This window comes from Patagioenas fasciata, chromosome 5 (genome assembly GCF_037038585.1).
Source record: "Patagioenas fasciata isolate bPatFas1 chromosome 5, bPatFas1.hap1, whole genome shotgun sequence".
Classification (NCBI taxonomy): Eukaryota; Metazoa; Chordata; class Aves; order Columbiformes; family Columbidae; genus Patagioenas; species Patagioenas fasciata.
Genome location: NC_092524.1, coordinates 33986591 through 34002377, shown reverse-complemented (window position 1 = coordinate 34002377; position 15787 = coordinate 33986591). Strand labels below are relative to the sequence as shown.

The window sequence follows — 15787 nt, the reverse complement described above, 5'->3', positions numbered from 1 at the left end:
CGGTTCTCCATAATGTTGGTGGTGCATCTGTGTAAAATAGCTAAAATCAGCGTGCTCTTACAGGTTTCCAGGATGCCTTATGGGGCAGCTTTGTACCTTGACACTGTATCCATTGTACAGAGGGCTGTTTCCATTCTTCGTTTGTTTCAGGAGGAGGTCTCATGCTTTTTCCATATCAGGCTAATAGGAAAGCCTGGTAGTTAGGTTCCCCCCAGTCTCTAGTGAGACAGCTGTAGAGAAAAGATAGCACCAAGGATTTTCTGGGCCTCTCTCGTATGGAATCTATGTTGTGTCACTGTTCAAAAATATCACCAGTTTGATGCCTGCCAACTAGAATGTGCTACTGGGATAACAGTCAGTATTTAGCAATCGCAGAGGACCTGTCAGAGGTGAAACTGAGCAATGTTCTCTGCCATTGTGTAAGTCTGTCTTCTCGTTTTTAGTAGTTTCTTAATTCAGTGGGTGTTCGTAGGTGGAAGTCTGCTATGTGGCGTCATCTATTGTACAACACGTCTTCCTCTGATAGATCCTTCGTGATGCTATCTCTTTCTTCCAGATTGTCCCCAGCCACCACAGCCTGAGAATGGAGGCTATAAATGCCACCCCAGCCCATGCAACAACCCTCTAACTTCAGGCAGTGTCATAGAGTATCTGTGTGTCGAAGGCTATATGCTGAAAGGAGACTATAAATACTTGACCTGCAAGAATGGAGAGTGGAACCCAGCCATGGAAGTCAGCTGCAGGCTCAGCCCGGGTGAGTGCTCCCTGACTCCGGTGGGAAACTCAGAATTGCCCTTGCATTGGCATTTACATGATCTTTAAACACTGAGCCAGTGTGATGCTGAGGAAGTCCATACAGCTGTGTCTCATTGCTCCAGTGGTTTCATAAATGTGGCTCACAATCACAGCTCTTTATTAAAAATGTCTCTTCTGTAACAGCCCATCAGATGCAAACTCAGAGCTTCTCATGCAAGGAAACAACCCCTGAAAAGGACTATAAAGGAGGCAACTTGTTACTTATGAGGAGCCTCTTATTTTAACAGTTCTCATCCCACAAATGGGGGAGGCCCTGACTCAGGGGTGTCAAACTCATTTTCACCAGGGATCACATCAGCCTCACAGTTGCCTTCAAAGGGAGTAGTTACATTTATACAGTCCTGAAATTACATTCAGCCCTTTGAAGGCAACTGTGAGATTCATGTGGGCCCCGGTGACAATGAGTTTGACACCCCCGCCTTAACTGAAGCATTTTCCATGCTGTCTGGTTTTGCTCCTGATGGGTTTGACAGTGCACCTCCCTCAGCGTTGTACCATGTGTCCGCAGGTATATATGTATGTAGAGCCAATGTTCCTTGCTAACACATTTACTAACTGTTGGCCTTCTGTGGCAAAAAGCTCAGTAGTGCTGCTTTTCACTCTGCTGGCAGGAAGAAAGGACATTGCTGAGAAATGACTTCTGCGTCTCTCCGAAAGGAAGTGGACAGCTTTTGTTTTGTGGGTCTCTCTTAGCTGAACAGGAATTCCTCTGTCAAAGCAGGAAAGTAAAAAGGTTTACAGGCAAATATTCATCATACAGCTCTTAGTTTACCTAAGGTTGTTCTGGTTTTAAAAGCATGAATACTGGACAAAGGGAGAACTCCCTCCCCTCTTCAAGTTTGGCTTGTTGATAGTCTTACTGCTCAGTCATCCCAAGTCAGCAAGATGTAAACTCTGGAATTAATTCTCATAACCCATAAAGCAAAATGTGTTAGCTTAATCGTAAGGAAACAGCAAAACACCTTCCAAGTTCTCTATGGAGCTCACTGCATACCTGTGATTGCTGGAACATCCTGTCCTGTCTCAAAGACTCTGTCTTCTCAGTGTCTCTGTCATGGCCTCTCCAGTAGCCCCTTTCTATGATGTGTAAGGAAGAGAACTGAGAGTTTACCTGACAGCAACTAGATCCTTAAGAGGCTTTTCAAATTCAGCATAAGCTTCCTTCCCACAGTGGTCCCCCTTCCCCTTGCAGCACTCAGGATGGATGACAAAGCTGTGTTATTCCAAGTAGTGTCCCTGGGTGACATTCCTACGTGGTGGTATTTGGTCTACATCAGAGCTGAAGTGATTGTGTTGTGATAAGCAGAAATCCTTCAGATATCTTTAGCATCCCAAAGGATCAGTGGCCTTATCAAAAATGGGACCTCAAAAGTCTTTTCCAGTGGAAAAGCCATTGCTCTCACAGCACTGGCTTTGAAACAACTGGCCAGGGTCAGAGACATCTGAGGTTTAACTATTGGGTCTCTTTCACAGGACCAAAAGGAGTAGGATTTGGGAGAATGCAGAGAGAAAGGCAGTAGATCCTAAAATCATTGGTAATGGATAAGATCCCACCTGTTCCATATAGAATAAACAAAATCCTGAGCAGTTATCAGATGTTTCTCTGAGCCTGTCAGCTCTATAGTATTTTGACAGCGTATTGTGTGAGTTAGTGTTCATGTTGTTGGAATCTGAGATGGTGATTGTGCTGGTGTGTACCCTTGGTAGTGAACAGTTTTACAGCATTGTGTACTGATGCTGAAAATGGAGCACCAATTTTTGCCTATCTTCTTCTTTGTCAGTGTACTCAAAGTGCCCTGGGTAATGTTGACAATGGAAATCCTTACTCAACCTTATTTGCCATAGGGAAAAATGTACCAGATGTTGTTTTTCCCTGGGGAGAGGTCAAGCTACTTCTGAAAAGTTTCAGGAAAATGAGTTCAAAACAATTTTGCAGAAAAAGCAAGCTGGCTTTCCATCTTACATGCCTGTTTGGGGCATAGATTTCAGGCTGTAGTCTTAAAGAGAATGGCCCTCCAGCTTTTTTCTTCTTTCTGCTTGCTTTTCTTCCCCTCATCCCTACCTGCAGGCATGTCCTGCATACCCCTGCAGACTGAGACCTGTGCTCCTGAAGAATGTGTTGAGTGTAGCAAAAAGTAATTGAGGAGTTGCATACATGGGAATGTTCTGAATGTGAAATGCAAGATAGGATTTGCCAATGAGGAAGTGAGGTTTTTCAGATCTCTACTAAAGACATAAATTAAGGACAGAGGCAACACATAAATGTAGTTATTTGCTCTCAGGAGGTGAAAGTACTAGTATAGCATTCTAGGCACGATATACAGTGTTCAGCAATACCAACTCCAGGGCATTCTCTCTCCATTCCCAATTTATTCCTGTCTTGCAAGGGACCTTTAAAAGCCAAATTGGTTCCTGTACAGTCACACAGCATGACTAAGGAAGAGCAGGAAAGAGTAACGTGAACAGGGCACATGTATCTAATGCTGAAAATTTAGTCATCCCAGAACATCTGCCTTCTCTCTCTGTTCCCTGGCATGTGTTTGTGTGTGAGAGATACTGGATACTTATTGTATCTTAAATATAACCAGCCAGGTGACTTCTACCCCTTCCTTTGGGAGACTGTTCCATTAGCCAAGAAAACCTGTTATTTGGAACTTTCCCTATTGTTTGGCCTAAAATATCCAGCTTATTGTGCTAGACAATTATTGGCGTTCTGGTGACATCAGGACATTTTTGAGCTTTTGCTTGGCCAGATCTCCATATAATGTGACCCTTACTACCACCTATTGGTTCCTGTGGCCTGCTTGCACTGCTTTTCTGTTTGCCTTGTGTTTTCCAAACAACCATTTTATGGGAGTGTTTTAGTTTAGGTTCCCTTTCCAGCTGATGGAGAGCTGTCAGCTTGAGCTCTCAACTGTCCTCTATGCGAGATATCTGGTGTGCCTTGACTGTATGGGAAGCTTGGGCTCCTCACATGTGCACCCAAGTGTAAGTCCTGTGACAAGGCAATGTGGATGTTTTTCCTTCCCTATGGCAGTGATTTAAGGCAGTGGATCATTTTACTATGTGTTCGTCTTGGTTTTGTAGAAAAGGACTCTCCTCCAGCAATTGGAGTACCCACGCTGTCCATAGTAGCCTCCACAGCAAGCTCCGTTGCCCTGATTCTGCTCTTAGTTGTGCTGTTTGTTTTGCTGCAGCCAAAGCTGAAGTCGTTTCATCACAACAGGTAAGTGTAGCTGGGGTTTGGAGGGGCTCAGAGGTGTCCTGTTTCTTTGCAGCAGAAACCCATTAAGGCTCATTTTTAGTCCTTCATTTTGGAGGAACTAGTCTCCTCGCTTTTCTGTCCTGTTGTAGTCACCTCAGTGGCACTTCTCCTCCGTGGTTCAACAGGAGTCTGAAATGGTGTTCTGCCATACCCAGCTGCAGTCCCCATTCTAACATGCCATCTGATGAGTGGTTTCCTTGCTCTTTTTCCTTGGCCTTGAATGTGAAAAGTTATGATCCCTGTTAGTCCAGCTACAGGTCAGTCTCCTGCCTCTTCCAGCCTTGGATAGCTGCTGAAGTATGTGTTTGGTTATATACATGTGTCTTCCCCAGTCTGTTTGAGATGCCATGGACATGAATTCTGGCAGTGCTGCTGATTGGATACAGACAGTCTGCCGTTGTTCCCTGCTGTGAGAGGAGACCCTCCTGGCCTGGGTTTGTGGATGAGAGGAGAGACCCAGCCCTAACAGTGCTGCCAGCTGAGGTCAACAAAGTCGCTGTGGACTCTGTCCTCCAAATCAACTACTTTCAAATAAGAGCAGGGAGCATGGCTGTCCAGCAGCGGGGAGGTTGAGAGCTGGGGCCCTGGATTATGCTCTTTTCCTAGGAAGTCCAAACCACTGGAAAATAAATATTCAACCCTGGGACTCTGACTCCTGAGTGCAGGTGATTCACACTGTGCCAGCTTAAGAGCTGCCTGCCCCACCCCACCAGGGGTTATCTTGCCAGCAGCAAAGGTGGCAGAACAGGCAGCACTGGGTGTTGCAGAATATAGCAGTGTAACAAGCTGAAATCACCTCTGGTCAGAGCCCTTTTTTATCTGCAGGCTGTGACAGTAGAGGGTTCTGAGTCATGGTCTCTGTCAGATTTAGCTGTGAAGGCAAGTGAGGTGGGAGACTTAGTAACCTTTTCAGCTCTTGCTGCTAAATCCATCAGGCACTGTGAATTACAGCCCCTGCTCATGTTGATGGCAATTCAGAGTAGGGCTGCAAGGCCATGCTTGCTTGACCTTGGTAAAACACCATTCATGCTTCTGTTGTCTCCAAAGTAAGCTAATGGTAAGCATTAGCATTCTGCTGTGGGAAGTTACTGGAATTCTCAGTAACATATATATAAAAATTATATAAAAATATAAATACTCACCTTGATTTCCCCCCCCCCCACCCCGCTTTGTGTTTTTGAGGCGAGACCAAGGTGTGTCTGGAGATCAGGTCTCTATCATGGTGGATGGTGTCCAAGTGGCCTTGCCATCCTACGAAGAAGCGGTGTATGGCAGCACAGGGAACTGCATTCCACCCTCGGACTCCCGAGTGCAGATCGTGCTCTCAGAGGGAGCTGGGCAGAATGGAGCCAGAGAGATGCAGCAGCAGGACCAAGGGGCTCACAATAGCTTTGAAAGAGAAGATGAAGCCCCCGGACGTTCTGGACTGTGTGAAGCCAGTGGCTCTCAGCGCTCTGAAACTGTTCTTGTGCATCAGGCTGCTACCTCTTCCTGGGTGGCTGGCACAGCTAGCAGTAGACCTGTACACAAAGAAATCCAAGATTCAGAAAGCAGTGACATACAGAGCCTTTTATCACTCACTTCCTCCGAGGAATACACAGATGGTACGTGACTTGGGCAAGGAGCACTGAACGAGACCCTTATAAAAGCAGGTTCTACAGCTGACACCCTAGGATGAAAATGGCAAGGAATGACCCTATGTATGTCAGGCACCAGAGGAGCTTTTGAAAAGAAGTGTCCCAGTCTCCATGGCATGTTTCACAACTTAGATGTGCAAGCAGTTATTTGATGCCTTCATCTGACATCTGTGGCGTGCTCCGACAGAGAGCCTAGGGCAGTCTGGAGAGACTGTTGGGGTTCTGCTACTCACTCTTCTTGTCTTAGCAAAGGATTTGCAGAGAAATGCCAGCCTCTAGCATAATAGTGCAAGTGCAGTAAAATAGCTGTGTTTGTGGAAGGCAAGTTGGGGGAGTGGAAGGATATGCTTGGAATACAAACCCTTTGTGATGTTTGGGCTTCTTCATTTTTAGACCATTTTAGTAAGGAGCTTACTGCCATAGTGCATATAGTACAGCAGGCCTGGCCTGCAAGAAAGACCTAGAAGGGATGTGCTTGAACTTACTGTACTGTGCAGAAGGGCAAGTGTGTTAAATAGTGCATCTTGTGTTCTTGACTTCTGTTCTGCCCTGAAGGAGTGGCCTTACAGTGCCAGAGCTGATGTGAAGCTGCAGCTCAAGATTGCTTCTGCAGAGACTGCTGTACCTTAGGCAAGAAGTGTAACTCACCTGCAGATAGCTCAGGGCAGAACTTCTCCTTTCTGTGGTTTCAAGCCCTACAGCTGTAGTAGTGCCTTGCAGAACCCTTATGGTAAAAACAGTTAAAGGGGATTTCCACTAAAGGATAGAAATGGCAACGTGTCCCAGGATGGGCATTAAACCTCAAGTGCGTAAAGAGCAGAAATCCGAAGGTGGAGATTAACAAAAAATGTCTGCAGTGTAGAAATTAGAGGATGTTGCCTGTGCGCTTTTTTTATCAGTGCATCTTGGACGTTTTGAGGAGCTAAAAGATTGATGAGGTCATGGGAAAGAAGGAAACTGTTACTGTTTAGGGAAGTTATTACCTTCTGCTAAACAACATCAGTAAGGCTTTACTGAGAATACTGTATTTTGTTGTGGGGACCCCAAATTCAAGAGAGATGTGAAAAAACTGGTCAGGCTCTGTTGGAGGCCTGCCAGGATAGCCAGGGTTCTGTGGAGACTTTGGCTTCTTTAATTTGGTGAAGATGCAGCTGAAGGCCAAGCCAACAATTGACTGCAGTTACTTTACAGGGAGTTGAAAAGACTATGGACCCAAACTCTTCTCAACCAGATGATATAACATGGGGCAGTGGCTGCAGCCTTTAACTTGACACATTCAGGTTGGGTATTAGGAAAATATTTTGTGCTAGGAGTGTACTGCAGGGCAAGATAGGGCACCCAGAGAGGTCATGAAGTCTCTGTCCTTAGAGATTTTCCAGGCTGGAGCTGGTGATGGTCCTGCTCACAGGGGCAGGTTGGAGCAGAGCCCCTCCGGAGGTCCCTTCTACTGTGCTGTGATGATAGGCAGACCACTGCATTACCATGTTACAGAAGTGAGAGCGTGTCTTACTTTCAACAGTAGTTTTTCTGGTGTGTGTTGAACTGCAAAAGTTTGACTACTGTTTCTTTTTTTTCTCTCCCCACCATTCAGATATTCCCTTGTTGAAGGAAGCATGAGGCCTGCTGTGTTTGCCTAGCCTTCTCCCTCTTGGATTTCTTCCTCCTCTCCTCCCCCTGCCTTCAGGACAGAAGCACTCTGTGCAGCCTTCCCCGTCCTTGCAAGCTGTACCCTGGATACCTCCAAGCAGAGACGCCCTCAGCTGAAGATCCAAAGGATGTTGCCAGGTTGCCTCCTGGATGCACCAGTGGGGTTGATGCAGTGCTGGCTTCCCCATTCCATCTGCATCAGGGGCTCAAGGAACATAGTGGATTTGAGCTCTCCTCTTCCCCAGCCAGATGTTTGACAGCAGTCTCTGAAGAGCTGCTCTTTTCTTGTGCCTTTCTCCTCCTCATACCGGCTTGTTGCAGCTTGTCAGCCTCTCTAGCCCTTCTTCTGCCCAGAGAGCAGGGGCTAAAACCACTTGCTCACTGGGTGCAGACACAGTTTATCTATACATATATATGTTATATAGGCTCTTCTTCCGGCATCCTCTTTGCAATAGGCCAGGACGAAATGCTTCACTGGGAATGGAACAGGGTTTGGGAGGGATCCCAGTGAAGGGGCAGCTTGTGATGTCTAGAAGCACCTCAGATGAGATGGGCTGTGTGACAACTTAGCTGTGCAGTAACAGTTCATTGAGAATTGCTAGAGTGCTGAAGGCTGAGAAGTCCAACATGTAGGAATGCCCTCTGACCCCTTCTCAAAAAACACCTCTGCAGGAGTCTATTTCTGAAAATGACTTTTGTCTCTTTCTTCCATCTCTACCTGTGCAGCCCACTTGGTTATGCTGTGTTTCTAGAAACTGGGACTGTACTGCCAATAAAACAACCCTTTCAGCTTTGGTCTGGTGCCAGAGCAGCTCCTGATGTTAGCTTGTAGAAGAGCCTTGGAGAGTGGCCAGTGGTTAGCAGGGTCCAGAAAGCTTGGAGGATGTGACTTTCAGTTAACAAGCCCTGTGTTAACCATGAGTTAGCCCCATTCCCTGAGACATCAGGACTGGAACCAAATTTGTGGCCCCACTCTTCTGAATAAGCTGTGTCTCAAAGCTTTTCCAGTTAAGGTGGTTCTGAGCTAAAGCTTGGGTTCCTTTTGGTCAGATCTTCAGGCAGAGGAAACACTTTTCAGATGTAATCTGGAAGTGGTTCAGGTGTTTGAAAATGTCAAGAGCAAAACTGCCTGTAGATAGGGAATGCTATTGGTGTGATCCTAAATTACCTTTCCAGCCATGTAGGTACCTTGGTACTTGAATCCTGGGTTGCCACATCTCAGAGGCCAGAGTGTCTTCCTAGATTTGTACGACAAGAATCTGCTGTTTTATCCCGATGGGCTTCAGTGGGCCCGTGGAGAAGGGCTTCTTTGTGGCTGGGGGTAGGGAGCCTCTCCTAAATACAACGCTGTTGTCTGTTGCTGGGACAGCGTAGCTTATTCCTGAACCTAAGTTTTGAAGATTGCTTCAAGTTCTGGTAACAGGGAAAAGAAAACCCAAAAATATGTATACCTCTGCCCCCCCGGTTATCTATAGCAGGTCAGAATATCCTATTCGCTGTTAACAGGACTCTCTTTTTGCCGGAAGCCATGTTCATTTGGGGTAGGTGATCCAAACACAAAAGCATTGTCATGGTTGTAAGGTTCTTCACCAGGGAGGTCTGGACACTGCATTCCCTGGGATGGGTTTCAGCAGGAAGAGTTGGCTTCTTAGATGCATGTACCTTGTCATAACTGCTTTGAAGTAACTAGGGGAGTGTTTGCCCTGTGAGAAGCTGCTAAATTATTATTTGAGTTGAAGGAGCAAAATGTCATGGCCTTACACATCACGTGGTAATGTACAGGTAAATAGGGATGCTGTCTTTGCTGCTTTGCATTTGGTTTTTGAGCCTCACCATCCTCATCTTCGTTTCAGGAACATACTGTCACAGGACTTGATAAAAGTGACACAACACCTTTATATATAAGATTACTGTGGCTATGCTCCAGTTCCTGGAAATGAGGATTGGCCACAGTATCCAGCCATGTGCCCGCTGCTCCGGTTCCTGATCAGCTGTTAAATCTGAGGATACCTGGGACAGTGTGTGCCTGTGGATGGAAGAATCCTATTTTCCCTATCCTTGTTTTAGGAGGATGCTCGTAATTGAAAAATACAGTATTTCAAACTTCCTTCCTCATTGCTCATGTTACCTAGCATTAACACAAGGATTTGATAAATCCAGTTTGGATGTTTTTTGTTCAGTTTGGATGATGAAAATCCCATGTCATCTTGCAGTGGGACGCAGTCTCTCAGCACTGTAGAAGGCAAACATTGTTTACACATCTGCCTTTGGAATTTTAGAAAATAAGCGTGGGAAAGTTTGAATTTAGTTTTTAACTCCTACATTGGAAATCTAAGCTTGAGCAAATTGTCTCATTCACTGGTTTCATCGGGGATTGAGCGTGTGTCATAAGGCTGAAGGAGTGTGGAAGGAAGTGTGTGTGACTCTTTTCCTGCTACCTAAGCAGCTCAGAGCAGGAGGAGCTGCTCTGTATGTATTTAAGGTCCTGTCTACTCAAACTGGCCCTCAGCAGTCAAGGTGTAGAAGTCAGGTATATGTTGTCTTCCTGCAAGAAACATCCTTTAACTCAGTGCTAGCCCCGGTTGGTGGGAGAATCCCGCAGGAAGATGGAAGCTGATCCCAGGCCTGACCTTGCCCTGGATGAGCACCTGCTCCACCAGCAGACAGCACGTACTGAGTGGCCCTGCCTCTGCTCTCTGCTTTTGTAAAGCAAGCAGCCGTCAGTTTGGGAGAGAAAATTCAGTTTGCATGGGGAAGAGGAGGAAGCAAGCTGCACAGAAGAGGGAGTGCTTAAATTTTGTTTTATTTATAGAAATAGTGGGAAATGCAGAGGTGGAGGGAAATATGCAAGCATAGTTTTTGTGATCAGGCATCAACAAGTAGCTTCTGCTGGCTCGCTGAGAGGGTAAACCAGCAGCTCCCAGGCCAGTCTCTGCTGTGCTGGCTGGTGACGCCAGCCGGTGCTTCCAGCGCTTGCAGAAGAGCCCATCCCCTGCAGCAGCACCAGTGGGAGTGGGCCCCAAGGCACGGTGGAAGCCAGAACATGAAAACCAGTTTGGGGGCATCATGTTGCTCTTGCCCAAGTCCTCATCTGTCGAGTTTATTTTCATATAAAATGAGGTAGAGGGGCTGGGCAGGAACCTGAGAGATGTCTGCTTGACAATTCTTTTTTAAGGGGCAGCGGGGAGCAAGGCCTCACTTTACTAATTATCAAGTGATTGTTACTCATTCATGTTTGTTTTCATTCTGTGGAGGCTGAAGAACTGGGAAGTCTTTTGTGCAGAGATTTTGGAAAAACTAAATTGCATAGTCCTGTCTTTACTTAGGGAGCAAGGGCTGAGGCTTAAAGATCCATCAGTCATGAGCTCTGTTCTATCTCAGGAGCGTTCATTGCCCGGAGCAAAGAGTGTCCTCTTTGACTCTTGCCATGGGTGGATGCAGAGCATAGAGACTCAGCCTTGAAAGGTGTAACATGGTAAATATTTTTTTTTCTTTTGTGGTGTTTGTTTTCTTTTTTGTTTTTTTGTTTTGTTTTCTCTCTGATGGAGCCACAGCCTCCTTACCTTTTTTCCCCCACCTATGTCTGGCAAAAGAATTCGAAGGGAGGCATTTTTTTTATTAAACACTGCCGATATAGTCACCTCATATTCTGTCATACATGCTGGATCCTGTGATATTCAACATTAAAATGGTTGAATTACATTGGGAAAATAAAAATAGCACTTATTTTAAAGGTTTCTTTTATTTTTGGAATCTGATAGGTTAAAAATGAAAGGACATTTCAGAAAGTACTATGTGCAATAAAAAAACCTCCTTGCTCCCTTTCAGTTGCATAGTTCTGAAAAAATAAGGTGCAGCCTACTGCAGTGTTTCCAACCCAAGCATTGCAGAACTTGGACCAGGGTGAGAGCAGCAGAAAGTGAAGCTGCAGTAAATCCCGAGGAGCCTCCTCTCAGCAGCTGCACAGCGAAGCTCAGTTTGGACGATGAGCTGCTTGGGTTGTGTTGGAGCCTCCTGCCACCATGCAGGGGGCAGTGACACTGGAGAGAGAGGTGGTTTTGTGTGTTTCACAGCTTCCGTCTCCCCATCCTTAACTGTAGAAGAGGTAACAAATGAAGTCAGGAGGAGAAACGTGCTGCAGCGTGTGAGCCTGTGGAGTTGGTGCTTAGTCAACTTTTCATGAGTTTGGGAGGGAGAATTGCTTAATGCATTTTTATCTTTTTTTTTTTTTTTTTTTTTTTTAGCCACCAGGGAGCTTGCTATGTAGATGAAAGCTTACTCAGCACTCAGCAAGCGTGCTGCTTTTTATTGACTCCCTGGACGTGTCCCCTGAGGTTTCTCCTTAGCCTTTCAGCTCCAGTGTGGTGATTCTTCTAATGCATCTGGAGCCTTTATTTGGCCATTTCAGCACACAAAGAGTGAAGTGTGTTAGGATGAAATATGTTCCAGTCGTTTTGGGAGGAAACCTCCTGAGGTGCTCCCAGAGGTGGATGACTTGGGTCAGTACTGAGGAGTGGGGCTAAGAGGGTGACCGGCTCAGCCATTGGAAATAATCCAGGATGGTGAAATCATTTGCAGCACAGAAAAGGGAACATAAGGCAAAGGTAAGGAAGAGCTGTGACTGAAAACAGGGATATGCTGCAGGCTAATGGGCTAATGAGCTAATGCGTTCATGACCGGGTTGTAAGGAAGTGTGTGCTTTGTTTAGATGATTTAGCAGACACCAGCAGGCTTGTTGTATGTAAAAAAAACCAAAACAAAACAACATACAATTGATGGAACACACTGAGATTTCCTTGTTGACCTTTTTAGAACATATTTGTAAAACCTGGTTTTACTGCTCTGATAGCGGTTGTTAAACAAAAAAATAATAAAAAAAAATCCTGCCTTATTACTTGGTCCAGATAACAAAATAAAAACAATTTAACATTCTGGTTTCTGTATATGAATGCAATAAATCCCATCCATTTTGCACATCCTGCCTCAGACCATCCTTGCCCTTCAGTCCTTACCAGGGAGCTGCAGACTGACTTGCTCTTTGTGAACACCTTTGTTTGCAGAAGAACTTCATTAGAAATGTTGTTCTCTGATAGGCTGTGAAAGCATGGAGTGGTTTCCTAGAGCAGGCTTCATTTTAAGGTGTATTTTTTTTACAGGACATAGGCCTTTTTCCAACCCTTCATCTCCTCCTCCTGCCCTTCCACACCAGGACAGAGCACACCACCTCCCATATGTCTCTTCAGGGCCCTGTGCTCAGCACAGCTCCTGAACTCGACCCTCTGCAGGTGATGTATGGACTCATGGACCCACCAGACCAGATTCAGCTGATGCTCTGCATATGCTTTCCATAAGCTGTGCTTTGTCTTCTCTCCTGGGGTGAGCAAGGACAGGGGCAACTCAGTTGTGCTGGAGAATGTTTTTGTTCTGATTCTCAAATTTGCTTCCTTCCAAAAGAAAACAAAGCAAAGGTGTCTGTGAAGCAACTGTCCTAGAATGCGGTGGGTAGGCTGCTGGTAGCTGCTGATGCAAATGCAAAGGAAGCTTGATTGCCTTTGTGCATTAACCTCTTTTTCTTCTTTCCTGTATGTGTTTTCTTTTTATCTGAATTGCACCACTATGGAATTCTTTGCAGAATGGTACTCCATATATATGTGGGATTTAAAAGCAAAACCATTATTGATGCTGTGCAGGATGTCAATCAGTTTTATTTTGCTTTATTTTATATATTTTTTCCTGGTATCCTGTACATTGCAGTGGGTGTGAAGATAGTATTTTAATATTTGTACAAAGTTTAATTTAATTGTTCTATGTATATAACTGCATTTCTAAATTAAAAGAAAAAAAGTTCTTTTGAAGTGATTCTGCAATCTCCTTTGTATTTTTTTAACTGCTTGGGCCTTTTGGGCTGGAGTTGTAGGATTAGAGAATACCTTGCAATACCACAGGGAGGCCTCAAGAAGATGCATTTGGTGAGTGTCTGGAGCAGCTGCTGCATGGTTCTGCTTGCTGGACTTGGAACCTGCATTGGTGACTACAGCACCAGTGGCCGATCGCTGGTGGGGTGCCTCCATCTCTTGGTGGGCCCTTGGGAACTGTGAGCCTGGGGAGACTGTGGGTTGTCAGTGATGGGAAAGGGGAGGAGAAAGATTTAAAGAGATGATGTGTGTCATGAGAATACTTCAGAGGCAGAAGGTTTGCACATAAGTGGCTAATTAATCTTGAAGACTAGATAAAGAGAACTATATATAGGAAGAGGATGTTATTTTTAGAGGAAAGATAGCTCTGACTGGCAAAATATTAATCCAAAGAGGGTAGCAGGACAGCATAGGAGACATTGGAGGGATCTTTCCAATACATGGATGTAGACAGCACAGGTCGGAGTGCGGAGATGAGACCGGGTGCAGGCTCTGCTCTTCCCTCTTCTGGGTAGTCGGGCTGCACTGCGAGGGTGGCAGAAGCAGAAACCAGAGGAACGGACATGCATTTGTTCTGTTAGTGCTATAGACAGTCTTTTAAAATTATCATCATTGTTTGTATTGCTTCAAAGACTTAAGGTAACATTTTCCTTTGAGGCGAGTGTGCTAATGAACATTCCATTCTTTTAAGGAAATGTGTCGGTAGCGTAAGAGGAAAGGGAAGGAGGGGTGAATGGAAGGAAAGGAGAGATCCTTTTGCCCAACATGTTCAAAGCAAAGTCCTTAAAGAGGTTATGAAATGTTTGTGTATGTACATATGTTATTTTTATCCTTCATGAAGAAACAGGCAGGTTCAAGAGAAGGGACATCTACCTTTCTCCCATTTCCAGTTTTTTTAAATGATTCCCATACAGCAAGCTGATCTTACTGTAGTTTTGCCACTGTGAAACTGGCGCTCTGTGGTCTGTGCCTGCCTTCCTGCAGCAGACAGTTGGCATGTGAGCGTTGGTGGCCTCCAAGATCTGCTTCTAAATTACTACTATTTTTCACTGGGTTGTGGTCTGCCACAGTAATTCCAGCAGCCAGGAAGTTGCTTTTCTCATTGTTCTGCAGCTCTTGTCTATTAGATGCATTGGAAATAATTTGTAACCTCTGGTTTGTGCGTGCAATGAGAAGTGATGGTGGGAGCAGAGCCAGAGGGAAGCCAGCCTGGGCTGGGTGATCTGGGAAATCCTCCTGAACAGTTGCCCCCTTGGCTGAAGAGTGGAAAGGCTGGGGCATGCATGAAAACCTTTGCTTCCAGTAAAACAGCCTCATCACAAAGATATTGACCCTGTCACAGAGATATCGACCCTGCCACAAAGCTGCTTTGAGAAACTTGCTCAGAAAAGGGGATAGATGGGCTCCTGCCCTCCCCGGGCGTCCTGCCAACCAGCACACTATACTGCCGGCTCCCAAACAGGATGTTCTATATATGTGGATTTTCCAGGAACACAAAGCCATGGACATACCAGCCCCATTACAACCATGGGCTTTAACTCTTTAGCAGGACCGAGTGCGTCTGGAGCCTTTTCTTGCCACCCCGGCTGCTTCGTGCCACAATGCCACCATTGGAGAACTTCGTGGTGGGCTCACACTATCAAATAATCCTTTAATGGGCTGTAGCTTTGCTGGCAACTTCCCTGCACTAGCAGCCTCTGACCTGCTTTTAGAGGTGTCACAAAATGAGGATTACCCCTCCTGGAAGCAGGAGGATGCTGGCAGGCTACATGCCGACAAGCTCTGTATTTTGCAAAGCAAGTGTGTGCACACTTCTCCTCACCTGCCAGGGCCATGGAGAGGGTCCCTAAGGTGTATTGTCCTGAGAGATGAGAGCAGGGTCTGGCCAGGACACTGCCTGGCCCTGCCCCTCATCGGCTGTGATACTTGGCAAAACTGCAATGGTCTCACTCAGCACCAAGCTGGCATCCCAGTATGCAGGGGAATGGCTGGATAAAGGCACACAACAGACTTTCTGGTTCTCTCTGTTCCCTTTTACAGGAAGATGATGTTTATGAGCAAATTCCTCACCTTAACTTGCAGTGACACCTGGACTGAGACACAGCAGAGCTCAGGAGCCCTGAGGGTACCTTGGTATAACATGGTTGTCCTTTGTCAGGTCTCAGTCATCTGGCCTATGCTGAGCTCATGGCAGGTCTGTGGGACACAGCTCAGGCTTTTCATGTTACATTCACGAAAAAAAGAACAGATTTTGGGGTAAGAGGGCACAGACTGGTGCCAAGCTACTGGCATTCAGGGCACAGACACCCTTGTCTCCCTGTCTGCTTCCCCAGCCATGCCACCTGGATCTCCTTGTTTCCCCCTCTTTAGGGGTTGGTGTTTGAGACCACATGCTCTGCCTGGCAAGTGAGGTTTGCCTTCCAGGCCCATGGATCCCAAGTGAGGCCAGGGGACCTACTTCATGGGGCAGACACACTCTCCCTGTCCCCACACATACCAATCCACAT

At 45.9% G+C, this 15787-nt stretch overlaps 1 protein-coding gene across 4 annotated transcripts in view; it reads left to right on the top strand.

Moving 5' to 3' along the window:
* The window catches only part of SUSD6 (sushi domain containing 6), a 103992-nt gene extending 90768 nt beyond the window's left edge, over positions 1–13224 (top strand). For all 4 annotated transcript variants that reach the window (XM_071809285.1, XM_065838352.2, XM_065838351.2 and 1 more), the window contains 4 exons: positions 557–754; positions 3904–4042; positions 5264–5685; positions 7310–13224. In XM_071809285.1, the coding sequence (XP_071665386.1) occupies positions 557–754; positions 3904–4042; positions 5264–5685; positions 7310–7335 (785 nt within the window). In that variant the 3' untranslated portion in view covers positions 7336–13224. The remainder of the gene's footprint in view (positions 1–556; positions 755–3903; positions 4043–5263; positions 5686–7309) is intronic.
* The last annotated feature ends 2563 nt before the right edge of the window (positions 13225–15787 follow it).